The sequence below is a fragment of the Lolium perenne genome, chromosome 3, assembly GCF_019359855.2.
Source record: "Lolium perenne isolate Kyuss_39 chromosome 3, Kyuss_2.0, whole genome shotgun sequence".
In the NCBI taxonomy this organism is placed as follows: domain Eukaryota; kingdom Viridiplantae; phylum Streptophyta; class Magnoliopsida; order Poales; family Poaceae; genus Lolium; species Lolium perenne.
In genome coordinates, this window is record NC_067246.2 from 313436798 (window position 1) to 313451775 (window position 14978).

The window sequence follows — 14978 nt, forward strand, 5'->3', positions numbered from 1 at the left end:
TGCAACACACCCTGAACCAATCATTACAACTCACTGATCCTAAATCATCGGGGTTGGGTCACGCTTAGAGCGATTGCATCTCATTCTTATGCATTATTGCATCCTTGCCAATCTTTTAAACATCGTCCTTATCGGACGATGATGCTATTTCAGAATTTGGAGTTATTGCGTATCGAAGACCTTGTCTGCATAATCTTGCAGTCAAGAAAGGCAAGTTCATCACTTGCTCATGTCATTTGAGTATTTCTATCAAATTACTTGCAAAGTACTATGGTTATCACTATTGCATAAAAACCAAAACCACTACTTTCATAACTATGAATATGACTATGTGGTGGGCAATGGAACCATGGATTGTGTTGATATGGTGGAGGTTCCATTGCAAGGGTTTATATCCATCTAGGATTAAACAACAAATGTCGCCAGTGATTCTTGTGCCGTAATACCCGTGTTAACCATAAGATCCGGAGTGGGACGGAGTAGTCAAAAGTGTTTCCACCTCTCGTTCATCAACGGATGCGCTTTACCGTAGACACTTGTATCTGTCAGGGCAAGCGGTTGGCTGGGGAAGCCTTAAGTCCCCACGGCATAGTCCGTAGACACTTGTCGCTCGAAGAGCAAGCGGTTGGCTGGGGAAGCCTTAAGTCCCCACGGTATTGCGGTCTATGATGGGTTGCAGCTACCGGCGAAGGAGTTTGGTTAACGAGTCCCAAACTGTTGTCGTGGTCGGGGTCCACCCGTGAGTGGGAATAATGGGACCGGCGAGGACCCAGGGTCGGGGCATGCAACAAAGGGTGGGTGTTCGAGGTAGCGGGGGAACATGATTGGCTAGACCTTATACCGGGCCTCACACCATAGGAAGTGTGGACGGGAGAGCTGCCCGGTTGGCACCAAGGTTAAGATCTCTTATGGGTAAAGCAACACACCTCTGCAGAGTGTAAAGAACTGTGACCTGTCACTCCCTGTTCCGGGATATGGAACTGCGAACGCGGCCGGAAAGGAGCTCCATGAAGTTCTAGTAAACCGGTGAAGGCTGACGGACATAGTTCTTCTGAATAAAAGCAACCTTTTGAAGAAATGGTTATGAAAACTTGCATTGGTATTAGACTTTCTGGTCTAATGCTGTAGCTAGTGCATTAAACACCTCTTTCCTATAATGAACTTGTTGAGTACGCTCGTACTCATCCCACTCTTAAATCCCCTGCTTAGATATGGAGGCATCGAAGGAGGATCCACAGTGCAACTCGAAGGCCGAGGAGTCAACAACTACTTCAAGAGACAAGACCCTGTCAGAGGAGTCAGATACCACATCCAACAAGGAGAAAACCTAGTTTAGCCATAGAAGTGAACTAGCTTCCTAAACCTAGCTCCTATTTAGCTAGAATCTATTCATAGCCCTATAGCTAGTCAAATACTCTACAAATAGAGTTCATGACAGGATTAGACTACGAGTCGTTCTTTTGGAGTTTATTTGCAGATTTACCTCATTGTAAAGTAGGAGGCTGTGCTGATCTTATGTAATAGAGTCAGAGTTGTAATTCTATAGACATGCCTTGGACCCGCATATGTTTCTGTTGTACCACTCTGAGCGATATAATACTAGTGGAACGGTGTTTCATTGGTGTTGTATCAGACTTGCATACTACACCATGCAGTGGTATGCCGGGTCACCACAACAGGGCAGTGCGGATTTCCGGCCGGGGCCTAAGGCCCTCCGTCGGTGTGGCGGCGACGAGGAGGTGGTGCACCCCTAGCGAGTCTTCGACGAGCATGATGGCATGCCGGATCATCCGGCCGAGATCTAGGCTAAGGCCGATCTCGCTAGATGGGTTCAGCCACGGTGGGGGCGATATGGTCTGGAGGCTCCTCGGATCGCCGGCACTTGCAGCCTTGCGCCTGGACTACCTCTTTCCTCTCCGACCAATCCGGAATAGAGGCGACTGACGGCGTGAGGGCCTGCTCATTGATGCATGTAAAATGCATCCATGAACTTTGTCCTTTATCATATTGAATTCCCACATATTTGCAACATATATGATGATAATATGATGTTTACATTTATTTATGGGGATTTACCGGTGATCCCCTTTATTTAGTTTATAACTCTGCAGAACAGGAATTTGTTGTTTTGTGTATTTTTTTTCACTTTCAGAGACCTATACGGAGACATATTGAGCTGGAATTTTTGGAGCGTCATTATTTCATCGTGAGAAGCATCTTGGGACCTAGAAGCACACCTGGATGGGCCTGAGGCCCAAAAGAGCCCTGGTGGCGCGCCCAAACATGTAGGGCGCGCCACCTGCCCTCTTTCGGCTATCGATCGTCCAAATCACTTGATTATTTCACCCACCTACATATTTTGACCTAAAAATCACTATATATATGGCCCCGAAAAGTTCTCGGGAGGAGAGCGCCGCAAAAACATAAACACAAAACAGAGGTTGCGGCAACGAAGATTGGAGGGGGAAATTCCGCCGGGATCACCGCCGGAGGGATTTCCACCTTCTGCAACATCTTCATCATCATCACCATGATCAAGGGGAGTGGTCCACCTCTGGACTACAGGTTTGTGGTAGTAGCTTGATTTATGTCTCTTTTGTTTTTCATAGTTCTTTGTGCCATATGAGCTCCTCTACATGATTATGGCCATATTTATAATACATATGTGGTGGATCCTTATTATATGATAATGTGTTATGAGATATTGTCATAATATGTGTAAGATGTATTGATAGATGCATATTATGTACCCCGTTCTTATATATTTATTCTGATCCAACTTTTACGCAAGAGCGTGTGTGGGGTGATGTGTGTATTAGGTGGAGTAGCATGGTTTTATTGATTGAATAGTAACAACAAATTCATAATTTATTATGGTTTTGCCTTTTGTTTTGCTACCTTACTAGGGATAAAGTGAATGCATGTGCTATGTTTGTCACATGATAAAAGTGATGATCTTGTTTATTCAAGATAGCATATTTGATATTCAAACATCATGTCAAAGTACTTATGGTGATGCTCTGATAATTCTTAATACAAGATTGCATGGACTTTTCCTTTTCTTGTGGAGTATAAGAGAGATGTGTTGCATCATCTCTATATTAGGACGTGATGCCCATATGCATGCGTATCTTTCACATGTTATTATTTCGTATCTTCATATCTCATTGATGAATTGTTACTGTCCACTACAGCTTCTAAGAGAGAATAGTCAAGTGAACCCATGAACCCCAATCCACCTTTTATCATAAGAAACACCTTTATATTACTTTTATCTTACTTTCTATTTGTTTCCCTATTTTAATTCGAAAATATAAAAATATTTAGTTTTTCTATTTGCATCCAAAACCCCAAAACAATCAACCATTTTACTCTTTTTTTACTTAGTTACTTTATTTTATCTAGTTTTACTTATTTTATTACTACTTGTGTTTTATTTACTTACACGAAACCTTGTGCTTGACAACCACGCGGTGGAGTTGGGGACACAAGGCTTTATTTTACTTTGCAGGATTGCTAGAAGAAGAGAGGGAGAGATACCTCTTTGCGTAGCTCCCTGAGAGTTCGATATAACCCCCGAGTCACTCTTATGGGGAAAATTGCTTCCTAGACTACACACTCTGCACTTGGTGTTCCAATGTTTCAAGAGTTTTTGTTGGTGTTGTAAAGCTCCATCACTTGTCTGCATCATTGCATAAAGGTGGTTGCCTTAGGGTTTCTCTTGTGTGAAGATGAACACCCACCTAAGGGCGGGCTTTCTTGATCTGGCAAATGTGTTGAGTTTTGGAATGCTCCCCGGCGAATGTAACAGTGCACCTTATGCCTGGAGTTTGCTGGAATGGGTGATATTCGGTCGTGCGCTCCCATGCTTTTATTCTGACTGTTTGGTTCTGGAGGGAGCGACGCGAAGCTCTGTTCTTTCTTGCCACCAGGTGACATTTTGGTCCATGGTGAAGTCAGAGGCGGAGAATATCATGGAGGCCGGATTGGAGGACTAGCAATGGAGTTTTGAGTCTCTGCGCAGTTGAGGGAATTGCTTGGTGGGGGAGGCACCACATGTAAAGTTTAGAGTGAAAATCCAATGTCTTGCCTTAATTGGTTGTGCCTCACAATGGTCTTGTTGAAGGCATTATTTTAAAAGCGGTGACTATCTTCTGGGTGAAACCTAAGATCTTTCATCGGGCGACAACGACGCTTGTGCATTGTTTTTCTTTTTGAAGGCGTCGCTTTTGGAGAGACTGAAGTTTATGTCTTGTCTTTGTGGTGGTTATATTGTTGCTGCTAGGGCTAGAATTATGTTGCGGGGCTTTTATTTCCTAGTTTATTTCTTTCTTTTTTAGCTGTGTGCATCTGTATTGTCATTAAGGTATTGCGTTATTGCACAGTTGGATGTAATTGGTATCTCTCGATATCAATATATTCTATTTATCGGAAAAAAATGTGGGAAGAGGACAAACGCAAGTGATCTGCGGCACGTCCACGTAGATGCCACTATCGGCTCAAATTCAATCCATGGATCTATACTATTTCTTAGTCAACTGAGAACGAGATAATATCACTAAAGTTCAGTTGTAACTTATATTGCCACTCATAACTAGCACAAATCACGATGCTAATCGAATGGTGTAACATTTGACTGAACACTAAAATTAACTGAGAAGTAGCAAATCCATACTTTATGTTATGTCTGGTTACTAGAAATTGGTGGGCACACAAACACAGCATGTGCGGGTTTGGTTGAATCTCCTCTCACTAGCGCTGGACATCGATCGTTAAGCAACCACTGTCCCACTAACAGTCTCGTGTTAGCAGCAGATGGGCGGTGAGCAATAAAGAAATTATAAATGGCGCTACCAAAAAATAATGGAAGGAAGGAAGGAGAGACGTGGTCCACCTGACCTGCACAACCGGGCGCCAACTCACCGGAGGCGGTTGGTATATCTGTGGTGGTCGAGGCGGTCAGCACCGCTCGCATCGCATCGCATTTGCATTGCCTGCCTGCCGACTCCTTCCCACCAGCCTCCTCCTACTTCTTCACACCGAAGGCAGAGCCAACCAACCAACTCCCCCTCCGTTCCTTCAGTTCATCCGCTCCCTCCCCCATTTCTATTCCGAGTGGACCGGCAGAACGATTGATCCATCGATATATTTAGCTGTGGAGAGAGGCGCAGGGCGTCTGATTTTGGTATAGCCGAGTTCTTCTTGCGAGAAAGTTGGGTGAGGATATGCCGACCGGAACGATGAGGAGCATGTTCGTCGAGTCGTCGTCCTCGTCGTCGGGCAGCGGCAGGGATAGCAGGGAGCCGGAGCCGGTGCTCTGCGCGCCGCGCCCGCGGAGGGCGCAGGTTCACCCCTGCAGCGCCGACCTCATCCTCGGCCCGCCGCCCTTCCTCCTCAACTCCTCCGGCAACAACAAAAAGGTACGCTTACCCACCGTCTCTCCCGTCAAGTCCTTGCAAAACCCGTAATCTTTCGTCGTTGTTGGCAAAAATCTCTCTTTTTGTAGATCTTTCGCTTACAAAGATCTGTTCTTTTTTATCGCAGCAGAGAGAAGGGAAGAGCAAAACGGCCGAGCACGATGAGGAGGACGAAGGAGGCTGGTCGCTGTTCGGCGGGTCGCCGCCTGCGCGAGCCGACAACCCGCTGGTCCACGACCCCCACTTCCTGCTCAACCAGCGCCACCACGGCGCGGCCGTCGCCGCATCGGACATCAGCCTCGCGGTTTTTGACAGCCACCGCAACAACCACCACGTGCCCACCTATAGCAATAGCACTAGCCATAGCAGCAGTTTTGCCCCGTCGTACGCGCCGGCGGTGAGGATCCAGGGCTTCGAAGTCTCTTCCTGCCGGAGCTCCCACGGCAGCAACGGCGGAGGCCGCGTGCTCTCCGCCCGCGCCTGAGCCCGACCGGTCTCCGGCACGGCAGCCGACAGATCCCGAAGGGAGAGAGAAGCCACCACCGTCCTCATCAACCCTGTACAGTTTTCGCCGGCCGCGTATGTACTCCTAGTTACCGTATGCTACTACGTGTGTTCCTTGTGGTATATACATACGGGTGGGTTTATTACAATTAACATAAGAAGATCGATAGAGACCAAGACTAAGTTAAGAAGAAGAAGAGTAGTTGATCGTCCACACATAAGAAGAGGATCAAGAAGAATAGAGAGTTTTACTCGATTAGATTTTATTTGTGTTATGTTTTGTAGATATCATGAGCGTCAGTCAATCTTGTTCTGAGAGTCAGCCCTGGATGATAAAGAAATCATCATCAGTTCATCTCGCCGCCATGTATGTAATCACCATGGCTGTACTGTAAAAAGAAATGATGATGATGAAGAAGAAGTTTGTACATATACTCGTATGTAATCGAATTGCATCAAGTTGATTCAACTGCATGCCTCCCCCTCGTTTTGTTCTTCAGAAGTTCAGATACAGTGTACTCGATCAGTCAGTTGGTTATCATGGTTCTTGCCAAAATTCGTGCAGAATTAGGCAGGAACAAGTGCGATCCTGTCTGGTTTCATCAAGTTGATTCAACACTCTCTCCCTCGTTTTCTTCTTGAGACACAGTGTCCGTTGATTTGTTCTTCAGGCACAGTTGGACCATTAGTTGGTTACCATCGTTGCTGCCAAAGTTTAGTGCGGAGGATTCGAGCAAGCAATTAGGCAGGAATAATAAGTACGATCCTGTCTGGTTGTTGAAATCGAGCAGATCGCATGATTCCATCCACTAGCTAGGTCCAACGTTCCGGACATGGTGAGCTGGTTGTGAGATCTCATCTCATCTCATCAGCCGACCAGATTTTCCCGACGCACATGCGACTTTCGGTGGCGTTGCTTCGGTGGACGGCAAAGCGTGGAAACCAAGCTCGGCCGCGCCATTGACCGCCTCTCTCTCTCTCTCTATCAAGTGGAGTGGCGTGGCCTGTCGGGTCGCAACCCATGGATCTATCCGTATCGATCGATCAATGTATTCCACGGGCCAGGACGGCGACCCGTTCGCTGGGTTGCTCGGTTCCTTCGGTCCGACGTGCGTATGCGTAGCGGACAAGCACGCAACCACGTAGCCGCCTTCGCTTTGGCCTCCCTGCCGTCCACGTCGTCACACACACGCACACCGCTTCTTTTTTTCCGGTCTCCATCTTGTGATAGCAAATTTATCATAGTTGTGTAGAGTCTATATGTTGAAAAAGCTACTTTATTTTATTTTATATAATAACTGGTAGACAGACTCAAACCTTGGTCTCCGCCTCTGAATTCCTTAAATCGACACCCTGACAAAAGCGAGGCGGTGTGCAGGTCCTGGTCATTCGGTGATAAACCTCGACCCGCATATCCAACCGTCCACGTGGAAGGGGATGAGATCATTACCAAGAAGTCCAACTCGGCCATTTGCGTTGGTTCATAGAGTCGTTAACATGTGCACAGTCACCTTTGGGAGTTGTCCGATATCACTTGAGTGTGAGACCTAGACCGTCCAATGAATACAACGTCGAACTTTACGATGCAACATTTTCATGTATGGTTTTAGCATCGCTTGCAACATTTCTTTCCTATGAGTAGTACAAGTTGCGAAGAAGTGTCACAACATGTCGAACATGGCCATGTAGCAATAAATCAACATACGCAATAAATCCACTTTTGGAAATCCGAGAAAATGGAGACCCCAACAAATGCAACATGAAAAACTATCGTGCATACATAACCAACCTGTGCCTGTGTGGTTAGGAGGGTAGTGGCACCCCTAGCCCACCAGAGTTTAAATCCCAGATTTTACACGTTGGTGTCTTACTAAAAGATGAAATATTCTTCAGTTCGAGGCGACGTTCCCGTCGACAGCGAGACGTCTGTGGTGACTTCGTCAATCTCAAGACCCGTCGGATCAGTTTCTTGGACTCAGTCTCTCGGAGTGCTCATAGGCGTAAGGTGTGTGTGTGTGCATGCGTTCATATGAGTGAGTGTATGTACGTATGTATGAGCGTCTGCATCTGTACCGAGTTTCACAAAAAAAAAACTAGCGTGCATATGTGAACATCGTGGACAACAAACGCATAACACACTTGCAATGTTTTTTCTAAAAAAAAACGTGAAACATAACCCTAGAGTGATTGCAAGCTTACAACTATATGCATGCAACAAATGTAGGTGTGCTTACAACATGCTGAAATATCGTGCGCAACACAAAAAGGACTTGCCTGACGTGCCTCATGCATCAACAATGGGGGCTTGGGATCTTCGTCAATCCAAACGCGTCGACCGTGAATTCCACATGCTAGAGGCTCGCTTCCATGGTAAAGATCAGACACGCCGTTTTTTCATGGCGATCGCAGCCTTCACTCGGGGAGAAACAACAAGAGAAGAGAAGGGAGGAGACGACGGAGGCAGCGGCCAACGGGCGGGCAAAGGCGTGTGCTTGATCAGTTATCAGTCGATGGGGTGGTGGAGAGAGAGTGGTTTTCAATTGAGTTTTTTTGGGGGGGGGGGGGGGGTGGGTGGGGAGGTAACCAGAATTTGCCATCCAACACCATTGGATGCAAGATCGTGCGACCTAGACCGCGTCTCCCCGTGAGGATAGAATCCTCACGTGCGCGCGATATAATCTTGGCTCTCGAAATTAGTCGCCCCCAAAGATATTCTTCACTCATCATAATTCGTTCAAGGCGCTCACGTCGCAAACCAGAGAAGAAAAGAAATCGAACCGAGCTACGTGCGCACGTACGACCAGTGGCCCGTCGCCGTCGCAGATGGCCGTATCGCGTTCGCATCCGCCTATGGCCGATCGAGCAAAGGCGGGCGACGACCGTTCGGGCGATCCGAGAGGTGAGCCGAGTGGAATCAGAATCAGACGAAAGCGGGCGGCGAGGAAAGTTCCCAGAAGCTGGTGCCTGCCTGCCTGCCTGCGGCTGGCGGCAAGCAAAGGCGACGCCGACGTCGACACACACACAGCCGATTGACAGCCCAGTCTCGCAGGCAGGCCACCTTGTTGTGCCTCTTTGGCCTAGCGTCCCTCTCGCCCTGCTTGTCCCCTCTGCAGCTCTGCTTGTTGCGCTCGATCGGCTCCGTGCCCGCCTCGTCTTGTCTCCACTCGATCTGGCTAGTGGTGGTAGTACAGTCCAAGGGCCGTTTCCTTCCTTGTGTGCTTCTTGCACCTAGCGTTGGACGCTCCTGAGGTAGATCTAGCTTGTGAGTTGTGACTAGCGCGCAAGTGACTGCTGCTAGTTGCAACAGCGACCAAGGCACAAGGGCATCTTCTCATCCATTTTGAGTACAATTAATTTGGTTTTTTTTTTAGATTGGCTCCTTGATAGGAATGAGGACGTCCATATTTTTTTTTGAACAGTACCGGGGTCTAGAAGACCCCAGGGGAGCTTATATTCAACCACGTGGTAGGTACAAAATTACAAAGAGGCCCCTTACATCACTTGCCCTAATGAACCTATTATTTGAAGATAAGGCCTCTTTTTTTTTTTGCAGAAAACACCCTGTAAGAAGATTGGAAAAAGCAATCAAGGACAACGGGCACTCCACCACCAGATCGCCGGCGACCTCGAGGCTCTACAGCCGAGATCAGAGAGCAGACTGCTCGCAAGCTCTTCTCCAACGATTGGATCCCGCCGCCAGCTACACCAAGGACACCGGGGACGAACCACTTGGTTTCCTGGGCGTGGCGAGCTCCGGCGACGGATCCAAAGACCTCCGTTGCGGAGGATGAGATTAGGCCGCTCGAACGGCCGAAGATCGCGACGACGACGGTCACCGCGTGTTGTGCGCAAGGACTCCCATGGCACCTCCTCTGCTTGGTAGCCAGACCAACCACCGCCTGCTCTTCTCCCTCGCCACCGGGGCCGGCCAAGAGCAGCATCGATGCTGGTTGACCTCCAGAGAAGAGGAGGCAGATAGGATGCTTATTGTTGCAGGAGCTCACCGCGGAAGCAGGTCTCACCATCTCCCACCTCGGAAGCGGGGTGAACTCGCTCAGCGACGAAAGCCTGACGAGGCGTCGACACGCCAGGCTAGAAGAAGACCCCCGCCTACCTCGAGAATCACATATGCTGGCTCCATCCTTCCTCTTCTCCTCGCCTCCATGGCCGGCCAGAGGAGGAAGAGATAGCAGCGCAACATCCAAGATCCAGAGGTAGCAGAGCTGGATCTTATACACAGAGATCCCTGGGGTGACGAATTTTACCGTCTCCGACCGCCGGAGCTCGAGAAGACGCCGCCACGAGCACAGGATGCTCAAGATCTGATCCAGACGACCTTGAGCCCTACTCCAAACTACCGGCATATAGCCGAATCCTAGAAAACTAACCCTATCAACTACTCCGGCACCCCTCCTTCGCCATCTCCGGCCGGCATAGCCACCGAAGAAGGCTCGGGAGCGGCCCGACATCTTTGGAGAGCCTTTCAAGGAAAGGGGGGAGGAGAGAAAGAGAGGAAGGGGGAAAGTGAGCCCGATTATTTGGCTCTGAGGACGTCCATTCAGGAAGGGGTAAATCTAGACCCATTTGGTCCACGTTACCGATGACTTCATTTTTAAATTATTTACAACCTTACAAACAATATACTACCTCCTTCCCAAGGAATAAGATGCACGCGTATTCCAAGGTGAACTTTGATCATAAAAATTAAACAACAAAATCTTGGTTATATTATATGTAATTAGTATCATTGGATTCGTATTGAAAAACACTTTCTAATGATGTTAATTTCATACAAACAATCTTTATATATTTGAAGTGATTCTTAGTCAAACGAAAAGCACGTAAAACGAGGGCGTCTTATTCCTTGAATCGGAGGTAGTAGTTCACAATCAGATGTAGTTAACAAATCAATTAAAAACAAATAAAATGATAGGAGTTGACTACCGGTTTTTTTGCGTCAGCCCACATATGCTCGATCAAATCACATTGAAGTCAATCATGAGTGTGTGACAATCACGGATCTCATGATAGTATGGGGGAATTATGCAAACGATTGATGGTTACACTCCATCTCAACTAATTCATGTTGGAATTGCCACCATTGGTCATGAAGGCTACCATCACGCTCGTCCTCAACAATCATGTCGTGCATAGCCACACAAGCAGTCATCAACCTTCACATGGTTTGAGAGCTCCATGTTCTACCTGGTACCGAACAGTAACCCGCCTACATTGGAGCACACCTAATTCCTGCTCCATATTTTTTCTACAAGCCTCTTATTCTTTACAAAAACTTTTTTTTTCTCTTATTCGGGAGCGCAAATTGTCTTCACAATTGTTTAACAGTCACGGTAGATGCTACCAGCTTCATAATAACCCTTGTTGTATACATGGCCATTCACCTCATGATGAACCGGTGGAGCATTGCCTTCCGCAAGCCTAGAGAATATCAGAGAATGTTGATCACGTTGATGTCACTGTGAGAACCTATCGGGCTGACAAAAGAGTGCCAAATCCTAAGATCTTGTGATGCAACAACATCAAGAAATGACAGTGCACCCGTCCACATGACCGTTGTATTGCCCCTGCCAAGCAAAATCAAAGTTCTTCGACTCTCAATGCATACAATCTATTCTTCCAAATATCCCAGGAGACCCAATGCCTCGTTGATCGGCAACAACTGAACAGTGTCGCTAGCATTTGGCTCTCTCGAGTAAACATCACCAAACACCACAATCACGGCTTTGCAGAACTTATACTTGTTGTCAAGGCTTGTGGTCTCACTAATGCGCATGTAATCATCAACAAGATCACCGGCAACACCATATGCAAGCATGCATATATCCGCGTACCAATTTTGGTAAGAAGTGAAGCCACGCTTACGGGCGACATCGGTCTTCCATCGAAGTACGTGTCATGGTCCCTCGTGCCATCGAGAATTTGCATGAACAACTTTCTTGAGATCACAAAGAAGTGCGAGAATATGCGCTCCGAGAAGAGGGAATTGGTACACAAGAAGTAGTCTTTGAAGAGACAGTTATGGCCAACTTCTAGTTTACATTTGATATTTCCCTTACGTGTCATCGTCGAGCCCATGAACAGTGGCATCTACCTATCGTTGTGCTCATGGATGAGGGCTGCCATGGCAATCATCGCTTTGGTATCATTATCAAAGTCATCGTCCGATGAGGTATCGGTGACATTATTGTTGAAAAACATGATCGAGTGTATGTGGTCCATCTAGGTACAACATGAGAAAATGGTCATATAATTGTCACTCAATATCCACGCCAACACAAATGGCCGATAGCCAAGTTCTTACCTCAAATTCAGTTGCGCAAATGGCCGATTGGCCTCAAATCCGATCGTGCAAATGGCCGAACAAGTCCTGGGCGACTCTGTTGGTGGGATGGGTCCGAGTCGATGGACGAAGAAGTCGACATGTTCACGCGGGGGCAAGTGCATGCAAGAACACCAACAACAAGGTTGGCCTCCGATGAGCAAGAACCAAAGCCGCCGACGACAACAATAACGAACGACGCATGCATCGGCGTCAGGGTGGTATTGTGGCGCAAAGGGAGGGAACGATTTGGGTGTAGAGTGGCATGTGTGCCACTAGCGGGCGGGTCCAGAGAGAACGTAAACCGGGAGGCGCTATCCACACGACCGCATTCCAACCCAAATTTGGGTTGAAAATAGATCGGCACGCGCGTCTCGATCCGTGTGCGCAAGACCGTTAGATCAGGTATTCTGCGTCCTCGTGTCCACGCGAACCAATTTGAATAGTCTCGATTCGTTTGGATTGGCCTCGCGGAGGTACCTAAGACAAGCATGACCCATTTTAACGTATAAAAACAAATATCTAGCACACGTAGTTGCAGAAGTACTCCACTTATTAGGTTGTCGTTGTAGTTTATTTCTCTACTAAATCAAACGATTGATGTCTTTGCACTTTGACCGAGCCACCATGGGCATTGACTGGCTTTTGTCGCCGGCGAACAAAAGAAAAACCTGGGTTTGTGCTCGCGTGCACTCCAGGGCTGGGTGCTGCCCCACCATCTGTCCCCGTCGATGCAGTCCCCAATTCCCTAATCCCGGGTTCCTGTCGCCATTGCCTTGCTCACCTTTTTCTTTACTCCCCAATTTTTCCTTTTCCAACTTGCATAATTCTATATCCAGCTCAAAAGAAAAACTAGTGTAATCTTATAGACCCAAGACGAGTCCGGATTTTCCAACCAGATAGTAGATAGGTTGTCCATCAGAGTTAAGCCTGGCATTGACAGATACACTTGACTGATGCTGCTCCTCAGCTAAACTAGTACCGCTGCACAAGGACAAGTCGTCCTCCTTCATTTTCCTTGGTAGTACCTAGTCGTCCTCCTGCTCTGCAGCAGTAGTCCGATGCACGATCGGTCTCATGTTTGAAACCGCAGAAACAATACTAATGGTGAGGTTGAATAGTTCAAGCTGCAAATGTTCCGACCTTGACAGCTTGGTTGCCTCCTGGCATCCACATGACCGTATCATCCTTGCCTAATCACTGAACTATTTATCATATGGGCTGCAATCAGTTGAACATTAGCTGTTAGATCGAGCCTCGGATAATCCTTGACCGAGTCTTGGCTTTGACAACACGCTTATATCAAATAATCTACATGCATGGCACTCAGCTCACTACCTGCTTATCAAGAACAGGAACGCACGCACGAGTACAGCCGACAAGGTACAAGGCTCTACGCGTAGGCGTAGCTGTATATGAGATGGCCGGAGGATTCCATTCATGCATGGTTCATGGAGGTATGGTCAAATAGAGTCAAACATAGCTGAGACAATGATCTAGTTACTACCAAGAATCGCCACGTGCATGGCAAAGAAGAACAATTGCACCGAAAGGGGAAACAATGGAATGAGAGGTTGCCTTCGGAAAGGAGGAACGAACAAAGCCGCCCACTTGTAAAGGGCAAGAAGACAACACACACATACATACTGTATGTCCTAATTCAGAATCCCACTACCCAATTGCAGCATAATTCCACTGGGGCCGCCGCTATATCTATATAGAACTCGACATAGCGCATATGTAATTCCCTGGGGGTGGTGACGCGCTGATAGACAGGGACCTCCATGAACAAGAAGCATATCCTCATCTTGTATTTTTCTCGACCGAGTTTGGCCGTAATTTACGTGGCCTGGTCCACTTGTGGAAAGCCAAAGATAGCTCTTTTTCATAGGAAAATGGGAAAGCAAGGTCATCTATATGGGAGGTGGCGTTTTGGCTCGTAGGAGAGCAAATGCTCTTATTATACAAAATAATTAAAAAATAATTTTAAAAATGTCAAAAAATTCTGACATAAATTTTTTGGTGTACATCGTGACATTCTTTGTTAGTGCACAAGTTTTTATGGAGAAATAATATTTTATGTGGCGTGTACAAAAAAGACAAAAAATATCCTGTACGTAGTCGTGTTTTAGCATAAAAATTTGTCTTTTTTACAGGAGCCACAAATTTTTTTAGTTTCTTTTGAAAACTTGTGCACGAACATAAAATGTGTAGATGTACATGAAAAATTTTACTTTAGAATTTTTTGACACTTCCAAATGTAGATTCACATAGTGAGAGCAAATGCTCCTATGAGCCAAAGTGAATATACCATCTATATGTTCCTCTTATATGCATTTGTCCTCTTTTAGTGCATGCAAACTTTGGTTATGTGCTAGTGGAGACCCAATGATAGAGCTGGGAATGACAAGTTGCAACCATAATTTGGCAGCACTGATGTAGGTCAAGGGAAAAAGGCCAGTACAGGTGTCGTCCTAATGTTCAGAACTAAAATCCGGTCATCTGAATTCTGATGCCAGGAAAAAAAAGACATACAGTATATTAAAAGTTTCCATGCGTTGAGAAAAGAATTCTGGCCCAGGGGTCCATTAGCGTGCAGGCTGCTGAAGGAGTTAGGAGAACCAGAAATTAGGGCTGCCACAGCTGACGGCCCAGTAACTCCCCAACCGATGGGCTCCTGGGCCGGCCCATGCACCACCTACGCGTGCGAGCTCCGG

The 14978-nt window shown here is 47.0% G+C and overlaps 1 protein-coding gene across 2 annotated transcripts; it reads left to right on the top strand.

The window, feature by feature from the left end:
* Positions 1 to 4955: 4955 nt before the first annotated feature.
* Positions 4956 to 6390, top strand: LOC127345501 (uncharacterized). 2 transcript variants are annotated; one of them, XM_051371982.2, is made up of 2 exons: positions 4956 to 5420; positions 5548 to 6390. In XM_051371982.2, the coding sequence occupies exons 1-2, from the start codon at positions 5226 to 5228 to the stop codon at positions 5899 to 5901; spliced, it is 549 nt and encodes a 182-aa protein (XP_051227942.1). In that variant the 5' UTR covers positions 4956 to 5225; the 3' UTR covers positions 5902 to 6390. The 2 variants fall into 2 exon arrangements, with proteins under 2 accessions (XP_051227942.1, XP_051227941.1); XM_051371981.1 differs by having other exon boundaries at positions 4957 to 5420; positions 5545 to 6390.
* Positions 6391 to 14978: the final 8588 nt, after the last annotated feature.